At 28.1% G+C, this 27,637-nt stretch overlaps 1 protein-coding gene across 5 annotated transcripts in view; it reads left to right on the top strand.

The window, feature by feature from the left end:
- Positions 1 to 27,637, top strand: part of LOC117167071 (choline transporter-like protein 1) — a 72,400-nt gene that overhangs the window by 22,537 nt on the left and 22,226 nt on the right. Inside the window, exons 1-5 of one of the 5 annotated variants that reach the window (XM_033351674.1) lie at positions 7,843 to 8,037; positions 8,397 to 8,510; positions 20,877 to 21,037; positions 24,711 to 24,824; positions 27,455 to 27,603. In XM_033351674.1, coding sequence (XP_033207565.1) covers positions 8,498 to 8,510; positions 20,877 to 21,037; positions 24,711 to 24,824; positions 27,455 to 27,603 — 437 coding nt within the window. In that variant the 5' untranslated portion in view covers positions 7,843 to 8,037; positions 8,397 to 8,497. Of the gene's footprint in view, positions 1 to 5,743; positions 5,889 to 7,842; positions 8,038 to 8,335; positions 8,511 to 20,876; positions 21,038 to 24,710; positions 24,825 to 27,454; positions 27,604 to 27,637 lie in introns of those variants that run through there. The other 4 variants (XM_033351670.1, XM_033351671.1, XM_033351673.1 and 1 more) reach the window with 4 other exon arrangements.

Raw genomic sequence — 27,637 nt, 5'->3', positions numbered from 1 at the left:
GAACGCCACTATCTATGAGCCAATATTACGCCACCGAGGCCTCAACAGATCCTTTCTTGTTTCTCTTATCTCCCATGGCACCGCGGAACTGAATTTCTTTACCTTGTGATTTTTTTTCTATTGAATACTTCTGCCTAAAGAATTTTTACTGAATGACAATAAAAATTCAGCAAATGATGTAATTTTGTTCATCAGGGTATTAATTAATTTTTTATGTCAAATTTAATAAATTAATAATAAAAAATTAATCAATGCCCCGGTCAACAGAATAACATCATTTGCTTAAATTTATGTTCATAGTCGGTGAATATTCTTCAGGCAGAAGTATTCGTTAGAAAAAAATTTCATAAAGTGAAGAGATTCAGTTTCCGTGTCTTCATATGATAAAGGAACTAGAAAGGATCAGCTGAGTAATTGGTAATTGTTGGCGTAATTGGTTATCGCTCCATTCATGAATAGTGGCGTTCCCGGTTCAAATCCGGATTGAAGCAGATATTTTCTTGTTTCTCCAAATGTTAGACACAGTAGTCGACATTTATTTCAACATCAAAAATAACTAATACCGTGGTCAACAAAATAAAATCATTCAATCAATGATAAGTACAATTATATCCGTTCAATTTTCCAGCGCTCATTTATCGCTACATGTTCACTTATCACGTAAGTCTCTTAATTTATTTTCTGCAGTTTGACAGTTTATGAGTGTACGTAAATTTGGCATCTTATAAATATTCTATTTCCGCTTGAAGTTGTTGCCATTGAATTGAATTTCTTTTGTGTGAATTAGAATATTAAAAAGTGAGGTTGCAGTACAAAACTAGATAAACTACATTTGACCGAAAATGGGCTTTTCGCATAAAAAGTTCTTAAAAAATAAAATACATTTTGTGTTAAAAGGATTTATTCGAAATCACATTTTAACCATTGTAAAAATAACATTGGTAATTCAAAAGCAGATAACTGACTCTCTGTACTTGTCTCCCATATTTTTCATTTTTAATTGCCTAACCTATCACCTTTTCTTTAACCCTTTTTCTGACCGAATTCCGCTGCCGAAAAGCTTTCACATATAGTTGCAGAATAACGGAAATAGCTTTTAATGTGATGTGCCTTTGGCACTAACTTTTCATATTTGTTTAATGAAGTAAACGATAAGGTAAAGATTTTAAATGCACATTTATTTTAAAAAATTAAAAAAGAAGGTGGAGACCCGAGATAAAGTTGGGTGTGTACACAATGAGAATGGGTTTGCGGTATCTAATTTTCAGACTGGACGCTTGAATATTGTGTTCTACATTTTTGCATCCGTCTATTTACGCATATTTTTTTAGACTTTTAGAGCCGGTCTTTGGAAAAATTGTTCCTTTTTTGTTCACTAATCAAAAGAGTTAGTTCAATAGCAGCGAGATTCAGTGTTAGTTGTCTCCGCGTTCTCGCCGCGTGGCCGAGGACCCTTACCCCGCTGCGATTCGAATTATCTGGAACGAACGACCCTTTCATTTATTTGAGATTAAAGCCGTTTAGAAAAACTTAATTTATGAAAGCATGCTTTCTTTAATGTCTGAGTGAATCAGTAGTTTTTAATGGAAGATAGTACAAATGCTTTGTAAAGGAATTGGCCAGCGATTCGACAAATTTCCTTACTAGTAGAAAACTACTAATTCAGATACAGCGAATACTGCAAATATCAATCGATTTTCATGAATCTTTTTATCACTTTCTTTTCATTACATTAAACAATTATTTCGGCTAATTCCAATTTAATTAGGAAAAGGCTTTCATAATTTTAGTTTTGGTAACCGGCCTTAATCTCATAACAATGAAAGGGTCATTCGCTCGACCTGATTTGACTCGTACCGGGGTATCTTTCTCAAACCCTTCGCCAAAAGTTCACCGCAACGCGGCGAAAACGCAGAGAAAACGAACACTGGGCGTCGCTGCTATTGTACTTACATTTTCGATGATTAAATCAAATAGAAACCTTTTTTCGAAAAACCGGCACTGATCATCAAGAGAGAATACGATGTACTCGTATATGACGTATTCCAAAAATTAGGCAGATCTTTAAGCGTTCGGTCTCAAAATTAAATACCGCAAACTTACAGAAACTGCGCTCCCGGCAGGAATATACTGTAGGGCCATAAAGTCCTATGACCAGTCTGATAATACAATTTTTTTATCACGAACTCCCAAATTGCCATTAATATTCATATTATATTTACTAATATTTATTTTAATTTATGAATACATATTAATTATATTTTATATAGTACTTTAAATTATGCTTACATTTTTATTTCATGATTAGACAATCAAAATAATAAACGTGTGTAAGCAAAACAATAATAAATAAATAAGTTATACTGTATTTTCCTTCTTATCCTTAAGATAAGCGTGTGTCTCTTTTTGAGATAAAATGTTTTTATATGCTTAGTGGATTATCTAGAATGGACCATCGATTTGGGTCCTAGTAGGGGATGGAGGTAATTTAAAACAAACTTTATGAAAATTTTAATTTAAAGTCCCTTCAGATTTAAGGAAATTTAGTCAGAGTTGTGTTTTCCATTATAATGGAATGTGGAGGCTACGCCTTTGCTTCTGGGGTCATTGACTATAAGTTCATGTGCTTTGTGCGTCTCATCTTATCCAGTCACAATAACTCCTGAAGCCTGTCTGGATTTGTGTAGATGATGCAGTTCAAAACTGCGTTAATAAAGTTAAATTAGTAACAAGCATATTGTGAAAAAGAAGGGAAACTTTAATTGTTGTTATTGATACAAAAGAAGTGCATTCGATTGAGTCTATATGAGAAATGATCAAAAAAAATTTTAACTCTCAGTTTAATACCCGAAACAATAATATTGTCTCAGAATAGTCGAACGAGAATCTCGAAAAGTCGAAAGAAAGTATTGCGATTCTCGATTGTAATATTGAATTCACCTTTTAACAGTGAATTTGAAAATACTGTAATTTGATTGTTTTCAAGTTAATAATTCAATTTAATTATCCAAACAAAAAAGGTTTACTATTGTAATGAATTTTGAATAGACTTTTTTTAATAAGTTGTAGTCGCGAGATTTCATGTAGGGCATTGTGTCTAAAACTCTCACTCCGCCAAAACGGTCAATCTTTGATAATTAAATGGTTTAAAGAAATAAGCAACAGTTTTTTGCACGAAATTATTGTGAAATCAAATACACACCGATGACAAATGATTTTAAACAATTAATATGTAAATTATATAGAACAGATAAAACAGTTATTTTAAAGATCCAAAAATATTTATTTTAAACAAATTGTCTGTCTAATCTTTCGATGATTATTCCTATTTCGATTGTCAATACCCAAAATGATTTGATTACTATTATGTCCATATGAACTTTGGTTTTTTGATGTATTTCGTAAAAGTACAACTTTTTAGTGTATACAATTTTTTGTTGAAATTACTTCAGGGAAAAAAATTATTTATAAACAATGTTAGATCACAGAAAATTACAGATTTGTTCCGAAAGAAATTTTTTCACGTTGCCAGAAGTTTAAGAATTGCACTAGTTTTTACGATGAAAATAAAAAGTTCCTTGTAGTTTTTATAATTTATGAAGAAAGGTGTTAATTTCTTATGATAAAATTTTGAAACGGGTTTAAAGATTTTGAAGACCACAACTATTTTGTGTTCGACATTTTTCTCTACAGTCAATTGTTTTCGAAAAAATAAATTTTGATTTTATGAAATTTTTTAGTTTCGGTTTTTTCGTTGTATTTTTTCGTGCAGAATGTTTAGAAAACAATTTCACAAAGTAGAAAACAAGGTTTGTATCTGATATAATTCTATTGATTGCGTATGCGATAATATATATTTTAAGTTACATTGCATCTCTCATTCAGAAACATTTCAACTCCACAAAAATTGTAAAATGATTTGATGAAACAAATCAATCCTTTCTTCGACTGTTGATATTTATTGATTTCAAATCGTAGATTTCAAATTATTTATGTCTTACGGTCCAATCGTAAATCGAAAAAATAAATATGAGTCAAAAAAACATGTTCTTCGAAACTCAGATATTTATTTAATAGAAAAAACTCCTTTCAAAACTTCCTGACGTTTCATTACACATGCGTACCTTTTTCAAAGGTTCTTAAACCTAAATAATTATATTAAAAGTTAGTAATGTTAGTACGAACAAATATGATGGATAATTACGTAGATTTGAATACATTGTTACCTGAGTTGATGATAGTTTAAATAGTCAAACAGATCAATCAAAGGACGGACGAACAGAAATTGACGATTTGAAATCAATCCACAACAATTATCAGAAAGTAGTTGTGTGATTTAAATTACTTCTCTCACCAATCACAGCAGTGCCTACTCGCCCCCACGAGACGTTGAAAAATGGAAAGGGGTTGGGGTGTGACCTGAAATGTTTCTTTAATATCATTATTAAATTCAATTTCCAAAGAATAAACGGAATTTTCCAAACAGTTTTTCGTAAGTAATCAGTGAATTAATAACGCTGGTGCTTCTCTATAATATTATAGAAACATCAATTGTCAGGAAAGCACCCACATTATTAACACATTAATTACGTGCAAAAAGCCTTTGTGCTTTAAAAATTCAATTTATTAACATATAAGTATTCTATCGATTTATATAAAAAAATTTTGTTTATTCTTATCTGGATTTTTTTCTAAACATTATTTACGAAAAATACACAAAAAACCGAAAGTTAAAAATGTTATAAAATTAAAAAGGATTTTTTTAAAACTATTCACAATAGAGAAGAATGATAGATGTAAAATAGTTGTAGCTTTTCAAGATCTTTAATTCTATTGTAAAAATCAGCGTTATTTTCATTTTTGGTATATAAATTTTGCACTATAGCAGTTAAGTTGATCTGAAAATATTTATTTTGATGAAAAGTATATCTTTTTTAACCTGCGAAATATTTATTCTAGAGCAAAACAATATTTCTCTTAAAAATATTCTCCCTAAAATTAATCTCGGAGATGAATAAATTCAGTCTTTAAACTTTCAAATCGGTTATGAATTTTTGTCTTTATTATGCAAGTTTGAAAGAAATATAATTATTAACGAAAAAATAAAATTTTAAATCAAAACCTTTCAAATTATTATTATTATTATTATTATTGCATCGAAAATTATTAAAATATATAATACACATTGTGATAAAAAGATTTTTCGAATTCTTATTTTTTAATATAATAATAATAAAAATTATTTAAATAGCAGTTAACATTTTAGCATAGTACTTTAGCGTAGTAATAATTGTATTTTCATGATGCTTATGTCCTGAAATTATTATCGTTTATTGAAAACATACATTTTTTCCTTTTATAGTCCTGTTTACCGAAAAATTGTCTTATCTTAGTGCGATATCGTCAGATTAAATTGTTATTTTTTCAGAATAGAATGCTTTGTTTTTATCAAACATTTGCCATTCCTATTTAGTTTCCCATATGCCAAGAGAAAGTTTTTATGCTTCTGAAAATTTAAAAATTCAATTTTCAATCGCTTCCGAAAACTGCTCTTCGTAACCTGTGAAATTGTAATCTCAAATTTTTGAACGATTTACTTGGAATTGATTTAATTTATTTGATCATTACTTTTTCATTCTTGTTCAAAAACGTATGCCTCGGGAGTAGGTTTACATTTTTTATTTAAACTGAAGATTTAATTTGTATCGCAATCCGTAACCTATCTGTTCCATTTTGTGGCCAGGTTCACTCTTGACATTGTCAGCTGACACATTAATATCCTCGAAAATGGATGACTGCTTCTAATCAAATTCTTTGGGCTTATATCAGCAACACGTCATTTCGGAAGTGGACTTCTGTCTTATATTTAAATTGTGATTTCGATTCAGGTATTATATGAATTTATTTTTAAAAAGTTTCTATCATTTATACTTGTAGTTTTTCTACAAATAACCCTTGATGTGGAATTCTAAATTGGATTCAAAACATTTTGGTTTTGAGTAGTATACAAGATAGAGAAGAAAGAAAGATGGTTTTGATTAACTTTTTTCCTTTTCGCCGTCTTTTTTCATTTTTCATATTGCCACCCTAGAGTGACGCCATGTTACTTACGCCATGTTCGCCTTTTATAAAATTGAAACCATTATTATTTGTGGGCTTTGCAAGTATTAAACTTTATTTATAAATTAATTGCCCCCTGAAACTTACTCAATAAGCTGTTGCAATAAATAATTAAAATAGTGACGTTGATTTAAAATTAGGATTATATTACTCCATGTCCTTTTTTGCATTGTTATAAGTGAAAAAAATTCCACTTTCGTAGTGCAGATATTACGTGGTTAACCTAACTTAAATTTAAAAAGTAAACATTTTAGAATCAATTTATTCTTAGAAGTAACCACCAGAATATTTTTCAACCGTTAATAATTTGGGAATAACTCATTTAATTTAAGGTATGCCATACAATAGAATAATGTAAAATAGCATTCTGTTGAACTTTTTACTCACAATTTTCATTATAAATAGTTCAACTAAAAATATTGCAGGGACATAAAGTATTATAATTCAGGAAAGAGATTAATGTTTCAAATCTCATAATTACGCCATATCCGCAAACAATTTTCTACATCAGCTAAAACACATTTATAATCATATTAAAGTTGGTATTAATATATTCTTGATCACACATTATTTTTGACTGTAAACTTATTTTGTCATTTAACGGCATTTTAATAGAGTATAATATGGTTAAAGTTTGAATTTCATGGGACATGCTGTAGTATAACTTTAGACCGACGATACATTATTTCGCCTCTAATGAGCCGGAAAGATGGTAGTTTGGAAATCTAATTTTGATTATTAAGTTTTTGTATGCTTCTGAGAAATTAGATGTTAATTCTATGTTGAACGATTTTTTAATTGATGTTTTAAATTACTGCCGAATTTGGTTACCAACTTTGATTTCTTAAAATATTTTCTTTAATCATTTATTCTGAGTATATAATTGCTAAAGAAATTGTAATTTAATATTCATTTTCTCGGAAGTGAAAAAAGAGCGAATAAACCCGTCGCAAATACCGAAAAATGTTTATCACAAATTCAAGGTTGCTTAGTCACACGTGTAAGTAAAGTGCTATAGAATTCAGTACAATATTTTAATTTTAAAATGATTATTTTAATTATATTATAATATTTACAATAAGATAAACGGATTTTTATAGATCTTGTGTAAATATGTCCCATGTTTCAGGTTCCATTAAAAAAAAATTTGTTTTGTACCTTAAAAATATGTGATTACTTAGTTTATTAAAAAGAACAACAACAAATAAAAAACGAAAAACATTTTTTCTGGGAACTTTAAGTACAAATTAACAAAATTTTATTTTTTATTTTATTTTTGATTGAAATAGAATGCTTGAACATAATTTTTTTTACCTTCTTTCGTCAAGATTATTCATTTCCACAAACTTTATCCAAAAAAAATGGAGTATTTTCCAGCGATTGACCCAATAATGGTAATTTTTTTAAGTTTCGTTTATAATTTGTTCGTAATGCCACAAAAAATTTTCCAGTGCAATTATCAATAAATCTAATCATTTTGAGTTTTTCCGCCCACCGTAGTGGGATCCTAGGGGGAGATTTACTTTATTCGGTGAACAGGAAAGTCACGGGGTTGCTTGGGGGCAGGTGTGTTCGTTTCTTCTACCTGGGGACCAGAACTTCATTGTGAAACCTGAACGAAATTTATTCTAGCCACGCAAGCGGCCTCACACACTTTACTTTTTGCCATTCCTTTTTCCTCCAGTGGTGTGTAGTCGGACGCGAAACCCCAACCGGAATGTTACTATCGTATCAAAATAACAGTGATATAGTTTAAAATTATACAATATGAGAAAATCAAGTTCGTGACCTAATTCTCATGTTTGGTGTATTCTTCTGAGTATTGTGGTATTTTTCACGAAAGTGCAGTTGTTACATTTCATAGGGCGTAGTATAAACTAGTCACGCAAAGAAAACTCACCTCTGTCATTAATGGTGGTAAATGTATGAACAAATTGTACTGTCAAGGAAACAAGGGTGCTTTTTTTGTAAAAATATTGTGGCAAATTGATGAGCGCATTTTCAGATCAGATGTTATGCGTCTGATTAAAATGAGAATTAATCTTTAAATAAGTCAATTCTGCTCCTGTTTTGAAGATTCAAGGTTGTGATTTATGAGCGTTTCGGGTATGTCTTTAAAACAGAAAAACGAAAATTAAAAATGAGATACAGTTAATTAAATAAATAATTAATAATAAAAAAGTTTGAGCTAATCTCAATTTCCTTCGACAGAATAATCTCATAATTAAACTTATAAATGAGTATTAAAGTATTAATACAATTATTGTATCATACAGATAATGTGGTTTGATGTGTGCGGTATGTAATTTTAGTGGAGGATAAACAGTAATAAAAACTCATTTATATTGTGATATCAAGGCATCAATTTGTCAAATCGATGGCTACGTCTGGTAAGTAACATCCCATATTTTAAGATAAAAAATTATACTTTCTGATAGAAATTTTAATATAAATTTAAATTCTCTAATTCTAAAGAAATAATTTCAGTTTAATTATAAATCATTTTACTTTTTGTCGTGAATTATATAATTTTCAATACTGATTATTCGGGGAATTAAAATATTGCTTACAAAAAGAGTAATATGATTGACGGTCAATGATTAGAGAAAGGGTTTTATCATCTTCCCTAGCGTTCTTTCTTCGATATCTTTAAACAGAATTTTTCCATTTAGGCAATAAGAATAACAAAAAATAGCACGAAATTAGCTAATTAGCTATATAACACATTTTTATTACACCCGGTATGAAGACGATTTTGACACCTCAATCCATCAATACATAGTCGTTTCTAGTATTGCTCCTGGGTATGACAGAATATAAAATTCTGAATGATTATAATTTATAATTAGTATAATTATAATTAAAATCAGTTACATCAAGTACATCAAAGTTGACACTATAATTATTTCATGAAAATCATAACAGGTTAACTTTTTGACATTTTTTTATCTCTGATATTCCTTAAGGTTGGTACGAGATGTTTAATCTTCGTACCATTTAAACTGACTTGTGATAACAGAAAAGTGCAAGATTTTTGCATTGCCTTAGCTTAGCCCTGAAAATTATATCTTTTTCGAGTAACTCCTTAACGCGAAGAAAGTTTCTAGTTATATATATTAACTAAAAATTTACACGTTTTTCTTGGTTAGTTAATTACAAAAACTTAAATTTAAAAACTTCACAACTTGAAACAACAGCGATACATTCGCAGAATTGCCAATTTTTATAGCAAAAGAAAATATAATGACAAAGAGTCCTAAAATATTTATGAGTATGACGTGCAATTGGGTAAAACCCAGCACAGAGCTAATTTTGTACTGTTCAAGGTTTTATAATGGAAAGTATGTTAGAGATGATTCACTTTCTATTCGCTTTGAAGACAAGTGCAGTCCACATAATCGAAGAAATCGATATTATTCATACATTTATCAAATTCTCAATATAAATTAATGATCCCTTGCGTAAAAAAATATTATATAAATTATTACAGGAAAATCAGTACAGGGATAAATAATATGAAATATTGAAATTAGAGTGACTGTAGTTCAGGGAAAAGCATGGAAATTTTATTGGTCAGGGAAAAAGAAAGGAATTGATTATGATTTTAGTTAACAAATGATATTGCTTGGTTGAAAATTTGACAGTTTTGACTTTTGATTCAACACATTTTGATGGAAAATGAACTTTTTGTTGAAAATTCATATTTTGGTATTAAGTAATCAACGTAAATCGGTGTTAGTTAAAAATTCTTCTTTTTAATTAAAAAATTCGTCTGTTATACTAGAAAATGCATTTTTTAAATAAAAACGCCACTGTTCGGTCGAAAATTATTTTTCATTGGAGGAGAATACTACTATTTTGTTGAAACTATAAATTACATTACTTGTTAAACAGCCATATTTTTTATGAAAAATTAAACTACATGGTTTAGGCCTGAATCACTTTGTTCTTTTTGTTCTGAAAAAATTGTTCTTTTTTCATCTCTTTGGGTCAAAGACGAACTATTTTATTTGAAAATTAAACTTTTTCAATTGAAAATTCAAGTCCTTGGATATAAGATTACTCCTTTATTGAAATTTTGTTTTTTTGAAAATTCATCTGTTTGGTTGGAAATTGAACTATTACGTTCTAAATTCATTTCTCTTCGTTGTTTCTAAATTAATTTTTTGTCACTTACAATGTTACTTTTTCCATTTTTTGTTGGAATTACAAATTTTAATTTTCTTGGTTTGAAATTCTTTTTTTTTTGTTGAAAATGCAAAGGTTTTATTGAAAATGAACTTTTTTGTTGAAAATTTATATGTTTGGGTTGTTGAAAATTCACCTATTTTACAAAAAAATTTTCTTTTGGTTTAAAAGTATAACAATTTGGAAGCATTTTGTTTAATTGCTAAAAATCACCTATTTGGTTAAAAAAATCATTTTTTGGTTGGAAAATAAATCATTTTAGTTGATCAAGTGTTTGTTCAAAAATCATTTTTTGATTAGAAAACTGATCACTTTAGTTGAAAATGCATGTATTTGTTTGAAAAATGAAGTGAATTAGTTTCTAATACAGTAAACTCTTTAGGTTGAAAATGCAACTATTTGGTCATAAATTCGACGGACTTTGGTTGAAGTTCATTACTTATTGTTTGAAAATTTATCTTTTTAGGTTAAAAATTTAGTTAAAAATTTAACTATTTTGTTAAAAATGTAATTCTTTTATTGAAAATGTTTTTTTTTTCAGAAAGGCATCCTTTTTAGTCGAAGCTTCATCTTTTTTGCGGACACTAAGTCCTTTTAGATTGAAAATTCATCTTTTAGGATAAGAAAATATTTGTTGTTTCCATTAAATAAGTTAAACTTTTTTAATTTTTATCTGGAATTTTTTCATTCTGTTTATAAAAGCCTACGTTAAAAACATTACAATATAAAAATTCCATTTTTTTAAACATTAATTGTCAGGGGAAATCAAAATTTGGCCAAGGAAATATCAGGGAATTTTGAAAATTCGACTGTATAAAAGAATTAATGTCTCCATTAATTCAAAAAGTAGAGAAGCTTGCAAGGGTCATTTGCTTCTCTCATTTGTTTAAAATTGTCTTTTTTGATTCCTATCACACAAAACGTTTTTTTGGTTTTGTAAAATTTTACTTTTTCAATATTTTGATTGTCCTTGTCGGTGCCTCAAATGAGTTTCTAATATATCAGTTTTCCTCTGGCATCACCAATTAAATTATATTACCGTAATTTTGATTAGCGTGCAATTCTCCACAAAGGAATATATTCATGTAGGAAGAGTCTGTTAATTAAGATCACAAACTTGATAACAAATTATACGAACGATTAAGTTTCAAACTTCCTGATTGTTGCTGATGTGATTGAAATAATCAAAAACGGTGTTAAACAAATGTTTCCTGAAAGGCTAATTGAATTGTCAGATAAATTATATAAAATCATGGTTCGCAAAATTTTTCTTGTTGATTAAAATAAAAAGTTCAAACTGTTGAATTTTTAAACAAAAGAGATAAATTGTCTACCCAAATACGAACTTTTAATCAAAGAGTTGAGTTTTCTAGTTAAAAGATAAATATTATAGTAAACATTTGTATTTTTAATTTTAAAAAAATGTTATTTTCAACCAATATAGATAGATTTATAAGCAATTAGTTCAATATTTAAAAAATCAATTTTCAAACAAACAGTTGCATTTAAAAAGAAATAGTTAAACTTTCAATAAAAAGAGGCGAACTTTCAAAAAGCAAAATGAATTCTTAACCAAATATTTCAATTCCGAACGACAAAAATACGATTTTTTATAAGACAGTTTTTCTAGATAAGATCAATTTTTTATCCAAAAGGACGAATTTTGTAACTAAAAAGGCGAATGTCCAACGAAGAAATGGAATTTTCGACCAAAAGAGATTACATTTTAACTAAATAATTAAATTTTTAACCAACAAAGATGAATTTTCAATAAAATGGTCGAATTTTTAATCAAACGAGGTTAATATCCAACCACAAATAGATGCATTTTCAACAAAATAGTTGAATTTCCAAACAAAAATGACAAATTTAGTAGAAGATATATGAATTATCAATGTGAAAAGGTGAATATTCTGCAAAAAAAGATTGTTTTGAATCAAAAAATATAAATTTTTAATCAAATAGTTCAAATTTCAAAATAATAATTAATTGTTAACCTAGCATTTTAATTACAACCAAATAGTTTTAATTTTAATAAAAAGTGAGGAGCTTAATTTTTAATCCAAAAGAAGAGTGTTTAAGAAGACAGTTGAATTAGCAATCTTATCAATCTAAAATTGTGAATTTTGAACAAAAATAGTTTTCATCAAATACAGGTAAATTTTAAATCAATTAGTTAACCTTTAAAAATAAAAATCAATTTTCAGTCAAATATTTGCATTTGCAACCGAATATTTGAACTTTAATAAAAAGAGAAGTTTTTTTTCTACTAAAATAGTGGAATTTGTAACCAAAAAGGATACGTTTTTAACCAAAAAGATTAATTTTCTTCCAAAACAAGCGAATTTTCAACAAAATGCACACATTTCTAAGCAAATAATTGAATTTTAAACTAAGACGTTCAATTCTCTCTGAAAAGTACGAGTTTTAAGAAACTAGATGAATGTTCAGCGAATTAGTTAAATTTTCAAAGAAAAAATGTTCAACAAAATGGTAATTTTTTCAACCAGATTAATTAATTTTTAACAAAGCATTCGAATTTTTAATCCGAAAATGTGAATTTTCAACAAAAAAGTTAATTTTAAACCAAAACAGAATAATTTTTACGAGTTAGTTGCATTCAGTTCTCATTCAAGTGAAAACAAAAATAAAAAGTGTATATTAGCTTTTCTTGGTTGATAAATACTCAGGCGGAAAAATTATATATAGACGGAAATATTATATATAATTTGTATTTATTTAATACAGAATGGAAACGCTGGGGCTTACAAAAAAGTATGCAACCTGGCTTACACACCAATGCTATTATTATTATGAGCGTGTATGCCGAGTTGCACACTTTTTGGTAAACCCCAGCGTGTCCAACCTGTATATTTTTTTTATTATTGTATAAACCTCGATTAATTAACTATTCAATGAAAGAAACAATCATGGTTTAAAAAGTGATAACACTTTTTTTTGAAGTATTGATTTGTCCTGCATTTTTTAAAAAGAATACACACGTCTGTAGAGCAGTAGGATCGAAGAGTTCGATTACCACTTTCCAGAAATCCCTATCGTATTTGATGGCCAGTTTTTAAAATCGTTTTATTGCTCCCACAGAGCCTATTGACCTAAATGATAAAATGTTATAGTATACACGAGAATTGGAAATATGTGAGCCAAGAATTCTTTGTATTTGTGAATATTTTTGCTCTTTATTGCAAAATGAAGGTTTTGCACAATATGGTGTGCCATCAAAATTCAAATTGAATTAGATTTATCAGAATAACACTGAAAAGTTTCTTGTGGCGTTTCAAACAAATAAAAAATTATATAATTTCTCACTATTGGGCAAGTCGATTGAAACTGTTCTAATTTTAAAGTTACATTTTTGTGTATAAAAATAAGTTTTTAAAATATTTTCTTGTTCAAAATATTTGAATGAATAACCTCAGTTGGAAAATAGTAAGAAAGTTTTTTCGCTAAAATATATTATTTCAAAAAATTGCGAAAAATACACTTTTATTAAATTGTACCTAAAGTTACAAAAAAATGTCTATCATTTTTTTATTCTTTTACGCTCTTTTCAATAACCTAAAGAAACCTGAGTTGTTTTTGCGCAACCTTTTCGTCTGAGCCGTGATAATTAATAATTAATTAAATTTATTGATAATGATAGTAATTAATTAATTACTGGTTAAAAGTAGTTAATTAATTACATTTATATTGGATGAAAAATGTAATTAGTTAATTAAGTTAGTTCATAATTAACGTGAATAATCAATTATTTAGTATTTAAAGTCTTCGTTTTTACATTCCAACCATTTTTTGATTAAATAAAAACCGCCCTATCACCATCGAAAATTGTATTTGTTTTTTTGTTTGTTAAAATATGCTTATGTTTCATAATCAGTAAAAAAAGAAAAAAAATTGTTTAAAACTTACAAAATATGTGCGTGTTTCTTCAGTTCATTGAAAAAAAGCATCAAAATATTTAGAAAAAAAAACGAAAAACATTTTTGTTTGCAACTTTAGGTACAAGTTTCCATACAAAAAATTTGTTAACTCCAAATTTGAAAATTTGCCATCGACTTGTCCATTAGTGAGAATTATTATTTTGAATTTATCCGTTACGCCAGACAGAAAGTTTGCGTTGCTATTGCCAATTAAACTAATCATTTTGAGTTTTTTTCGGCCCACCCTATTACCCAACCCAGTTTTAATACCTCTGAAATGATTAAAGAGCACTACCTTTCATTACTATAGTAATTTCTACGCATAAAGAAAATGTTATAAAAGCAGAATAATTTTATTTGTAATACTATAACAGTGAACACACCCCTTAATACAACCATTTTTTTATATAACTAAAATAAATCAGGCAAAAGTCAGGGATTTTCGAAAAAACTCTTGTTAAAGTCAGGGAATTTCTATAAGAGGTACTTTATCTACACTGAGTCCCACTTTTCTGGGCGTTTCAGGGGTACCCTCAATGGCTTTTACGGTAAATCGGGATTCTCCAAAACGTTCTTCTCCTTCTTGCTTGTAGCTTCTTATAGTGCCGAACCGTGAACTGCGTAACTCCGCCGATTTTGCGATCGGCACTCTCTCGCCCCTTGTACCACCTAATCCGGTATATCTGGATCCATTAAAGCGAGGCTTTAGGGAAACTGTCAAGGATATTAAATTTTAATTCTTGTCAGTAATTTATTTATCTTGTGTTTATTTCCATAAGCTATTTATATTTATTATTTTGTACTTTCTTTCTCTAGACGGCTATATTTTTACTTAAAAATTTGTTAATTGTTTAAAAACTCAAATGTTCTGTTGAAAATTCTTATTTTTCAATCAAAATTTAACCACTTGGTTGAAATATGAACCACTTTGTTCCAAAAATCATTTTTTGTTGCAGATTCTTAAGTTTAGTGGAAAAATTATTTGTTTAGTTAAAAATTTCTTTTGTAAAAAATTAATCTTCTTAGTGGAAAATTCATATTTTTAGTGGAAAATTCAACAACTTGGTAGAAAGTAGAACTACTTTGTTAAAAATTCATTATTTTGATTAAATATTCCCCATTTTATTTGAAAATTTCTTTCTTTCGTTGTAGGTTTAACTTTTTTGTTGAAAATAATTCTCGTTCATTCAAAATTCAACTACTAGGGTAAAAGTTAAACTAGTTTGTTAAAAATTTATTTTTTTGTTCCTGAAAATTCTTCTTGTTGTTTGAAAAATTCATGTCTTTTAGTAGAAATGTTATATTATTTGGTTCAAATATCAACTATTACATTTGTTGTGAATTATTTTTGTAGGTTAAAAATTCAACTATTTGATTTGATTCAAGGTTAATCTTTTTCGCGTGAAAATTTGACTGTAACATTTAAAATTATTCTTTGGTGGTTAAAAATTCAAGTAATATGTTAAAAATGTAATTATTTTGTTGAAAATTAAAGTACTTTGTGAAAAGGTTATCTTTTATGGTTGAAAATTCAATTTTTTTGATGAACATTTTGCGATGTAGAGAACATTCGTCCTTTTGGATTAAAAAGTCATCTTATTTGTTAAAATTTCAACTGACGTTTAAAAAAGTTTCATCGTTTTTGTTTGAAAGTTGAACTATTTTGTTGAATATATATCTTTATAAGTTGAAATACCAACTATTTTCTTGAAAATGTGATGATTTTGTTGAACATTTTTCTTTGTTTTTTAAAGATTCAACTGCCTTGTCGAAAATTTGTCCTTTTGGACTGAAAATTCATCCTTTATGGTAGGAAAAGTAATTTATTGTGCATGATATAAATAATTAGAAGATTGTAATAAAAAATTGTATTGTTTTATTCCATTTATAAAAAAGTTTATGTGAAAATATTACAAGACTAGAAATTTGGTATTTGAACATTAATGGTCAGGGAAAATAAGAGATTGGTCAGGGCAAAATAAAAAATTGTTGAGTGAAAAATTAGGGCAAAGCAGGTAAGTTTGAAATTGAAGTTTTTAGGCCACCCCGATAAATATGGATATTTGTCTCATTGGTGTCTTCATTTTATAAACTTAATTTAATCATTACAATTTTTAAATTAAATTCTGTATAAAATATCCTTAATAATCACCTAATGAGCGTACAGTCTTAAGTTGCATTAAAAATTACTATCATCAGTGAAAAAGTAACTTATCGAAATATCATTGACATATTCGCTACTTTGAAGACGTGTTACTAAATATGGACAAGCCTTGTCATATTATGTGTTTTATGTAAGTGGATCATATAATTTTCTAAGTGATTCCTGGATAAGGACGCATTTTTATAGCCAGGCAGTTAAATAATAAAAAAGAGAGTCCATTAATCAATATAATGTGATAATAAGAATATTGCGAAAACACTAATGTTAATTATTGAACATGTACAGGAGTAATTTTGTTTTATTATTTTATTATGGTCTTCATCAAACAGTATTTTTAATCAAATTATAGTACAAACTTACAATTAGATAATAGTAGATCTTTTTATTTTAATGAAGTGTGTCTCTATGCGTTAACTTTAAAAATAAATAATAGCTTTGCTTATTGTTCAGGTTTATTTTCGAAAATTCTTTCGAAGTTTCAAAGAGTTAGAACTAGTAGAAGTCAAGACGTATGACAGAAGATTTTTTACTCATTTTAAGGGAAATGATTTAAAATTTTGAAAATAACTATATTTTGTTCGCTTGGACATGTATGAATGTGTCAATCGCACTACTTTAAACCATCCATTAACACTTATTTCGTTTAAAGTACTGTTGTAATATCAATTTTTATTTGTACACGTTTTATATAATTAAAGATCAAGAATTACGGTGAGGCGCCGTTAGATACTAGTAAAAAGTAGAAAAATATTCTGAATACCTATAATAGAAAAAAAATCTACAGTGTATGTAAAACGAAATGCGAAAATTTTAAAAATCTTTACCGGAAACAATTATTATTATCTGTAAGATAAGTGATTTTCAACACTCACAGTGGAATATTCTAATAAATTTATGAGATATCTTAGAAAAACTTTGTGGGTACATGAAACTCACCAAAGTACAAAAACTTCTGTAAGTTTGGAAAATATGAATTAGAAATTGAAGAAATGCGCTATTATCGAATTTAAAAAAAATGCATAACAAAAAGTCGTATGCAGGCCTTAATTATATTCTAATAATTATGACAATAACATCTCATTATACGATTTTAGACAGTGATCAGGACAAAAAGATTAGAAATTGCATCCGTTAAGAAAAAAGAGGTTAAACTTAATCATATTCTAAAAGCAGTTTTAATCAATTTGACGCACATTGATTTATAGTAAATTTTGTTTCATTTTAGGGTTTCGTAACCCTGGGCAGAAACCCTTATAATTTCGGTCGGGTGTCCGTGAGTCTGTTCGTTGTACTTTTTTCCATGGAGCGAAACTAGAGAAAATGGCGGGAATTTTGGATGGGGAAATAAGGGGGAGTAGGAGAAGTGAGAGAAGGGGAAGTAAGGGAGTAAGGTCAAATTAGTGGAGGAGAAGTAGGTGAAGTGAGAGGAAATCATAGTCGGGAAGTAGAAGAAGTGAGGGGAGGTGACGTAGGGGAAATTAGGGGAAGGAAAGTTCGCGTAATTAGGGGAAATTATGGGGTAGGAGAAGTTTGGGGCAATGAAGCGAGAAGTAGGGGACGTGAGAGAAAATTAGAGAGGAGAAGTGAAGGAAGTGAGTGTAAGTGAGGGAAAGTAGTGGTAAATACTGAAATAGTCAAAGAAAAAAATGTTTGCGTGGAAATTCTTCACTGAAAATTTCTTAAGACGTGACTAAACTTTAAACAAGCAGTTATTTAAATTTTTTTTTAATTTGAAAAAATACTTGTGCTCAACAAAAAAATGTTATATCTTTATCTATATTATATTTTTCTTCAATATTCTTTTTTTTTGCAATTTTAACATTTTTTTATTGTAAACGATAAGTTATGACAAATTTATTGAAACCCAGACTCAGGGATAAGTGATCTGTTTCTTTTATTTTTATTTTTCATTGTCAAATACGAAAATCTGTCAATAGTTTGAGGTTAGTTAATCTCTCAGCGACAAAGTGTGTTGATTTACAGAGGAAATTGAACGGCACGTATTTTTTTAATTTGACAAAAGAACTTCCACGAAATTAAACTATTTGATTTTGAACCTAAATTAGATATTCCAATTTTTTATTTAGATATTGATAAGTTTTTACTGTTATCTTTCGCAGTGTCATAAAATTTGAAAAACGTTAGTATTAACAAAATGGCGACGATTTGTTTGAAAATATAAAATCCCCATTTTAATCAAAAACGCTTTCGAGCGATGTTAACAAATTTGGTAGGATTTTCAAAGATTTTAAGAATTTTCAAAAAATTTCCCAGGATATAAGGCATTTTATTAGACATCTAATTATTTAAAAGATTTTAGGGGATTTTACAAATTTCAAACATTAAACATTCAACCCCGCCAAGTTTCGGCAGATCTTTTACATCGCAGATGTTTTGGTTGGATTTCAAGTTTCTTTTGTAATCGATAACAAAATAAGATAGGTGCGCTCAATAATTTAATTGAACGTAGTTTATTAATTTACAAAATATTAAAAATGGAATTAATTGCTGGGATTATTTGCATCAAAAATTAATTAGATTAATTAAATTGATTCATTCTTTAATCAAATAAAATGGTAACTTATTATTCAAATAAAATTTCTATTAGATTTTCAAGTTTCAATTCCAAATAGAAAGAGTGGATTTTGGATATGTTAAATTTTTTTTTAATTTTACCATTTCATCGCCCTAAAGTTATAGTACGCCATGTCCTTCAAGTGTCAAACTGAAAAAATGAGGTTCAAAGTTTAAGAATTATATACTCTACAAAAACGTTATCAAATGTACAAAGAAGTTTATTCGTAAAAAATAATGCATTATCAAGAACATATTCGTACAAATTTCAATACTATTATGAATATATTTTAACTGATGTGGAAAATTGATTTTGGACATGACGTAATATGAGATTTAAAAAATTCATTTTTTCTCAGAATTATAGTACGCCATATCCATAAAGTATTTATAAATGAACTGTTTATAATGAAATTCTTAAGTAAAAAGTTGTACAGAATGATATTTTACATTTGTCTGCTGTATTACATACCTGGGCAGCTGCCATGTTTAATCAAAATGTTTGAAAATTGCGCTTACAATCCGCAAAAGGTCCAAAATAAAGTATTATTCTAGAAAAGGATTCTTGGTAGTTTTTTTTTGTACTTGGAGACGATTCGCAACTTCGATTCTTGAAAAAAGTATAGAATCCGAGATTGAAACAAGAAAAACTAAAAAACATCAATTTTCTATTTGTGCTAACCTCTACATAAAAATCGAATAAGAACCAGAGTCTGCGAAAATGCTTATCCTAAATAATAAGATAGCTGTACCACATTTTAGAAACTAAATATTATGAACCCAAGATATAGGGCCCTCTGATAAAGTCCTTCCGAGAATTGACGCCACACCGCAAGTAGGAGTAAAAAGAGCTTCGTGGGGTGAGCGCCGGTCCCTCAGGCGTGAACAAACAAAAGCGTTTTCTACGAAACGGTCCTCTATCTGGGTAATTCCCCACTTACACCAGCCCTAAAACAAACGGACAAAAGGTCCAAATTATAAATGATTATTCTAGATAAGGATTCTTCTTTAGACCTATTGGTACACTGAAAAAATGGATAATTTGGTCTATCTACTTAGTTTGTAAGATATGGTACAGTGAAACTCTTCTATAGCGTCGATTTCGGGGCTGACGGTGGGTGAAAACTAACTCATTATAGCCCGCTCCGCTTTTGTTCGTTCATGCCTGACTGCTCGCTTAAGTGGCAGCCGCAGTTCCCGCGCACCCCGCGCAGCACCTGTTACACCTACATGCGACGCGGCGTCAATGATCATAAGGGCTATAGAAGGGAGGGCTATTAAAGAATTTCACTGTTCTTCTATTTTATTACTTGGAAGTTGGGACCATAGTCTTAGTTGTTGGCACTAATTTAATAGCCACTGAGGGTAATAGAAATGTTGAACCACATAATAAAATAGTAGTATAAAGTAATAAAATGGCAGTACTATATATTATTAAATAAATAGTTGGGCTAACTAATCATTTTTAGTGGACTTACTCCTATCGATCCTTGCTAGCATTTTGAGACTTACTTCTTGACTTTTATATGAAGGAGCGCCCAACTTGGATTGCTGGCACACAATTGAAAGTTAAACACTAAAGTACTATCTATCTGTAATCAGTATTGTGTGTATGGTGTACTCGCAACGACACGGAGAATATTCTATTCAACTACCACAAAAATACAACGTTGCCACGCGTTACGGGTCATGTTAGGTTCGCATGTCAGTTTGTTCGATGCATCGATCGTTATACGTTATAAGCAACGTTTATGTGATAAGCAATAATCCAGAAGACATGAATGATACTAAATGATAGCAAATGATAGCGGTTAGGTTGAGGCAGGAAAATTGTATTTCGCGTTTAGTTTTAAAATGAAGTCAATGTGACTCTTGATGGTGGTTGGTTGCAGAAGGTGCCGACACCCCCGAGGAAGCAAAACCTCCTACATGCTTTGAGGAGGATCAAACGGACCAGAAAAAGGGAAGTAACCGAGGGCGGCTGTCACTTCTTCAGCTGCAACTCAAAAAGATGGGTTGCTGCGGTTGTGGAGATGACAAGGTAGAACCTTCGGTAAGAGATGATAATGTTTCGAGCTTTCTAGTAAACACGTTTCGACACTTTACAATTTACATTTTACAACTTTTGAAAAAAGATTTTCCTTACTTTTATTTAAACAAATCACTGTCTACTTTTCACTCATGTGTTACGATCTTTTATTTTGAATTTTTGTGATAAGTGCACATTAGACCCAAATTACAAGTTGCTTACTTTTTATCACTTGTGCTATTCATCTTTAAGTTGCTATATGAAAGTTGTCATGCACCTTCAAATCCTACGGTGTTAAAAGAATTCTCTTCCTTAAAAATGTATGACCTTAAGCCCAGGCCTCGGACTCATTTAAGAAGTTCAAAATAGTGTGAATAGTAGCATAAATTTTGAAAAATAGTGTCATGCAATTTTTAAAATATTAAATCAAGGTTTTAAATATTTTTACAATTTGGTGTAAAATTTACATCTCACGTCAAATATAATTAAATCTTTTTGAGTAGTTTAAAATACTCTGAAAGCTTTTGAATCCGTCGAAATCCTTTTAAAAAAATGAAATCTGTTGAGATGATTTGAGGTTTCTGGACATCTCGCCAATCTTTTTAAATCCCTTGAAAAAAATTTTTTTTTCGCTATGTATAATTTTTCCGCCTGGATTGAAACCCTATAAATGCCTGACATTTGACGAATTCCTTTCAAGTCTCTGAAATCCTTTAGGATCCCTTATTAAAATTATTTGAAATTTCCTGGCATACTACGAAATTCTTTGAAACCCCTAAACAAGTTTTAAATCTGATTAAATTCCTTAGAATCCATTTTGGAATCTTTGAAAATACCCTTAAAGTTTTGAAATCCTTTTAAATTTCTTGGAAATTTTTTTAATCCAGTAAAATCCTACGAAATCTGATACAGCCCTAAAAATCTCTTTAAATCTTTTATGCATTCTAAAATTCCGTTGAAATCTATAAAATCCATACAGATTTACTGAAATTTATTTGTTTAAAACCTTCAATTCTATTGCAACACTCTGCAATCCGTCGATGGCTGTCCAATTCCTTTAAATCCCTTGAAATGTTTAGAAATTTGTTACAGTCATATGGAATCTTTTAATTTGTTTTTAAATCCTGCGAATCCCTTTAATATTGTAAAATTCCTTGAAATCTTCCAAACCATTTAAATATTATGAACAGCTCCTACGAAATCCTCTGATTTTTTAAAGAGATTTTCTATAAGAATACGGAGTTATGTGAAATCTCATGAAATTCCTTGGAATTTTTTAAAATACGCTAAAATTTCTAAAATGTTTTAAAATTCCTAATAATTGATCAAAGCCCTCGAATCTTTTGAAATCCCTATTGATCCCACAGAAAGCGAGTAAAATACAAACATCTGCAAATCTTTAACGTCTTTCAAACTCCCATCGAAAACGATGAAATCCTCTGAAATCTTGTATAATTCTAGAAAATCTAATAAAGCTCTTGAAAATCCCTTGAAATCTTTGAAATCGATTGAAATCCTCTGAAATATATTAACAACACTTGCATTCTGTTGAAATACTCTGAAATCCCTAGAAAATTCTCCAATTCTTTTAAATCCATTGGAATCTATAGAAATTGTCTACAATCTAATGAAGTATTTTGATTTATTTTTAAATGGTATGAATCCCTCAAACATTGAACAAATTTCTTGAAATTGTCGAAATATTTTAAATATTCTAAAATCTTACGAAATCGTTTGAAATTTCTTAGAGATTTTCTATAATACTATACGAAACTCTTTCAAATCTCAGAAAATTCCTCGAAATATTTAAAAATAGGCTTTTATCCCTAAATGTTGAATTTTAAATTCTTAAAAATCTTTTTCAATCTTTAAAATCCCTTTCATCTTGTGAAGTTCCGTATAAACTTTAAAAATCTTTAATATCTTTTGAAATTCTGTTAAAAATATGTGAATCGTGGAAATCTTATAACGTCCCATAAAACCTCATGAAATCCCTTGAAATCGCTAGAAGTCCCTTAAAATTTAACTTCATTTGATTTACTACCTAAAGCTGTCTACCAATTCTTTGAAATTTCCTAGAAATCTTTTAAATCTTTTGATACCCTTCAAAAATCACTTGTTAAAAACAAATTTTGTATTTAAATTTTAATTAAAATTTTAGTATAGTATTTTATCGTGGTAAGAATTTATTTTCTTCCCTTCAGTATCGATATATTTCGAAATTATTATCCTTTATTGAAAAAACAAAGATTTTGTTTTTATATTTCTTTACGAAAAATCGTATATCTCAGTTCGATACCTTCACACTTTTGAGTTTCTCGGAACAGAATAATTTTTTTGTATCGAACCGATTTTCAAAACTTGTGAAATTGTAACCTTAACATTTTTTGACGATTTAGATGGAATTGACTTAACGTTTTTTCGATAAAAACTGTTTAACCCGCATTAGAAAACTCAGTATCTCGGGACTGAGTTTTTTTCTATTTAAAATGAAGGCTGCATTTTTTATCGCAACCTGCAGCTGAGGCTTCCAGAGATTGTCAACTTTCACATTGTATTTCCTCAAAAATGGATAACTGTTTCTAATCAAACTTTGTTGGCCTTGCGATTAGACAACACTTCCGCTTGAGATTGGACTTCAATTTGATCTTAAAAGGATGATTTTAATCTTCCAGAATGTTTCTTCGCTAAACATTTAGAAATGTACAGATTATACAATAAAATAAAAAAATAGAGAACTTACAAAAACTCGTTTTATCGGTAAAATGGGTACCTACTTTTACATTTTAAGTTAAAGTTGTAAGTTGTAAGTTAAATTTGTTTGCAACTACCCTTTTGTCTTGTAGTTTATAATATTCTTTTTAAATTTCTTTACGAATTCTAAAAACTATTAAACCCATAAAATCACTTTAAATATTTTAAAATTTCGATTTTGAAGATGATTGAGATATGTTATTTTGACCAAGCAGCGAAGAAGTTTTAAAATATTTTTAAAGACAAAGTGAAAAAATACTTGCATTAATATAGTTAAACAAAAGTGTCAATAGTAGCGTGCGTCCGAGGTCTCCGCGAAACGCCTAAATTGTTGTAAAAATTATTTTTTACTTCTTTTTTGCAATTTGTGGCGTTCTTTACTATACTAATTTAAATTCAAGAAGCAAGAAGGGACTTGTCATTCAGAAATAATAATTAGGATGGATATAGAGTGTTTTTCCAACAAAATCTTAAATAATCGCTTTACGAGAAAATTTGTAGCACTCGATAATTTCCTTTAAAAAAGGAGTAGAATACTTCAACTTTGTTTATTTATATTTAAAAATATGTTACTTAATCTGCAAATAACATTTAAAAAAATTTATTTCCAAGTAATAAATAAAAGTTATACATCGTAACATCAAAAGCTCGAAACATAAATCTCTTCATGTGTTGAGTAATAAATTGACATAAAATATTCTATCGATCGCATATTTATTTTTGTCTCTATTGAATATTCTTTTTTTCACAGATTTCTTTATATTTGTAGGAACACCAGCTTTATAATTACTGCCCTTTTAAGGATTCATTCTGTCTCTTAAATTTTTTAATTATTTTCCTTTTTTATATGAATGAAGAGTTTCAAGCAAAAGTTCTAAGAAAGTTTTTATTTTCTGACATATGAACTTGAAATTCGAAGTTCATGACAAATAATTTTTTTCAGTCTCCTGATGATGAAGAAACTTGTTCGGATGATATCAATCAAGTTTTTAAAACCGATCGATCTTGTACGGACATATTGGCACTGATTCTTTTGATTGTTCTTCTAGGCGCTTTCGTAAGTTCCTTCATTTACAACCTTAACCCATTCTTGTTAATCCCATTATAATAATTACAAGTAAAAATATCATATCTGTATTGGGAGAAGGTATCCTACAGGAAAACTAAAAAAAATAGATAGCATAGTATAGCATGTTTTATATATTTTTATATTTTACATTTGTATTTAATTTTTAATTTATTTATTTTGAATAACTTAGTTTGAAGATCATAATTTAAGAATGCTTAAATTTTTAACGAAGTTTGAAATTGTTTTATTTTTAAAACTTCAAGTTTTAATTCATTCATTTCGAAAGTTGTCACTTATAAACCATTTATATTGCAAAGTTTTTCGAACAATTGAACTTCGAAGTTTCATAGTATTTAAAATTCTTGAATTTTGAAAAGTGGAAATGAAAGTGATTTTTTTTCAATTTATAGTCAACAAAATATATTTATGATACCTATTAAGGTTCTTATTTTATTATATTCAAAAATTCTATACTTTTACTTTAAAATTCTAACTTTCAACGCCCACTTCTAAAACAGTTTATTTTTGTAGACCTTTAAACTTAAGTTTTTTTGCATCAAAAGTTAAAAATCGAAAATATTTTGTTACAAATTTGTTCATTTTTCAAGGTTCCAATTTCAATTTTCACGATGTTAAAATTTTAAATTCAAGTATTAAAAATGTCAGGTAACTTTTTTATTTAAATCTTTCTAAACTATAAAATTTCATACGAAAGTCTTAATAGTTTAAATTTAAGCCTTAAAAATAAGGACGATTTCGAATAATGAATTAAACATTTAATTATTTTTTCTTTGAAAATCTCCGTAAATACTAAACATTTCAAACTCAACATTAAAAACCAAAAAAATTCGAATTGAAAGGCTTTAAATTGTGCAAAATGGGAATCATATATACTACTATATTATGTACTCATATATACTACTATAATAACTTTAAATAAGGCTTTAAAAATTGAACAATAAACAATTGACCATTCTTGCTCACTAAACATTTTGTCAGATTTAAATGAAATTCGGATTCGTTTCATTTGTAACGTTCCGCAGTAGACATTTTTTACTTGAAAATGTTCAAGAATATGGAAAGTTTCACTCAACTTAAAAAAAATAGAAGTAAAAAGCTAAAAATTGTGCCATTTCAGAAAGTTGAATCATAACTATCTAATTTTGTATTCTTTCTTTGCATTTTTAATTTTTAATTTAATATTTTAAAGTTATCTGATTTTAGTTGAACATTTAAAAAAAGATTCATTACAAATTAAAAAATATTATTTGATTAGAATATTTGAAGAATGCATACTAAAATCAAAATAGATAAAAAAAGAACCAGTTTAAATTGATACCTCGTTAATTAAATAGTTTCTCAATTTTGAATGATTACAATATTTGAGGTCTAAATTTTCAGTTCATTGATTTTTTCACGGGCTTGAGCATAAAAAAATTTTAATATTAAAATTCTTAGTAACTAAAATATAGACATTTTTTCACTGATGTTTTTCATTTGAAATTACTTCATTTTGAACGGTTTTTCTAAGAATTAAATTTTAAAGATTTATAATTTAAAAAATTTCCGCTTCGAAAGGTGAAAATGACAGTGCATTAATTTTTTGTCTTAGAAAAATTTTCCTGATCAATTTTAATATTAAATTATGATTTTTTTATTTCATAAAAATTTAAAATTTTAAGATTTCATAACCTTTAACTTAAAATTGTTCAATTTAGTTTTCAATGTAAAGCTGCCGAATTCCAGTAGCGTCAATCTAAAAATTGTTTAAATTCAAAAATTTTCAATTATTACTTTTTCAACCAAAAAATGAATAAATAAAGTGGTTCAATTTTTAACGCCCTGAATTAAATACCATACAATTTCTAATCGCTTTCAAAGAATTAAAAAAAATTTGAATCTATCCTTTTTCAATTTGGAGAGCTTCTTATTAAATTTTTTTAAATTCAAATTCAAATCTGGAATTATTCAATTTAAAACATTAAGAAATTATCCTATTTACGATATTTTAATCTGAAATCGTTCAATTTTGAGATTTTTCGATTCCAAATAAGATTCTAAATAAGTTCAAACACTTTTAATTTAAAATTATTCAATTTTTAATGCTTTTATTTAGAAACAATACAAATTCACTTCTTTTGAATTTTGAGCGATCTATTTTTTTAAATTTGAATCTGAAATTATTCAATTTTAAATATTTAAAAAATGTCCTAATTAAAAATTTTAAATCTGAAATCATTCAATTTCGAGATTTTTTATTGAAAATAAAATTCTTCAATTTTGAACGCTTTAAATTAAAAATTGTAAAATTTCTACTCCCTTCTAATGAAATTTTCCATGTTTTTTACATTTTAGTCGAAAAATTTTCAATTGTGAGAGCTTCTGATTTAAATTTGTTCAATTTGAACACTTTTAATTTAAAAATATTCAATAATAAACGCTTTTCTTTATTCAAGATTATTAATTAATGTTTGAAAACTTTAGAAAGATCTTAATATTTAAAATAAAAATCCAGGGTCAAGACGTGCATTTACTGCTATTAAACTAATAAAATTAATATGCAAGCTTTGTAATCCATTGATGCATTGAACTATTCGCATTTTTTAATTTTAAAACAGGGATTTTGTATGAGCACAGCTGCAAAGAAAGGAGACATCTACAGAGTGATCAATGGTTACGATGATTGTGCCAATACTTGCGGGAGAATCACTCCTAAAGAATCGGATCCTCAATTTAGGTGCAAGGGTGCAAATATGACAGATAAAAAGTAAGTAGATTGTTTTTTATGAATATATAAATGA

The sequence above is a fragment of the Belonocnema kinseyi genome, chromosome 2 (genome assembly GCF_010883055.1).
Source record: "Belonocnema kinseyi isolate 2016_QV_RU_SX_M_011 chromosome 2, B_treatae_v1, whole genome shotgun sequence".
Lineage (NCBI taxonomy): Eukaryota > Metazoa > Arthropoda > Insecta > Hymenoptera > Cynipidae > Belonocnema > Belonocnema kinseyi.
Note: the sequence above shows the minus strand (reverse complement) of the source record. Positions and strands in the feature narration are given on the sequence as shown.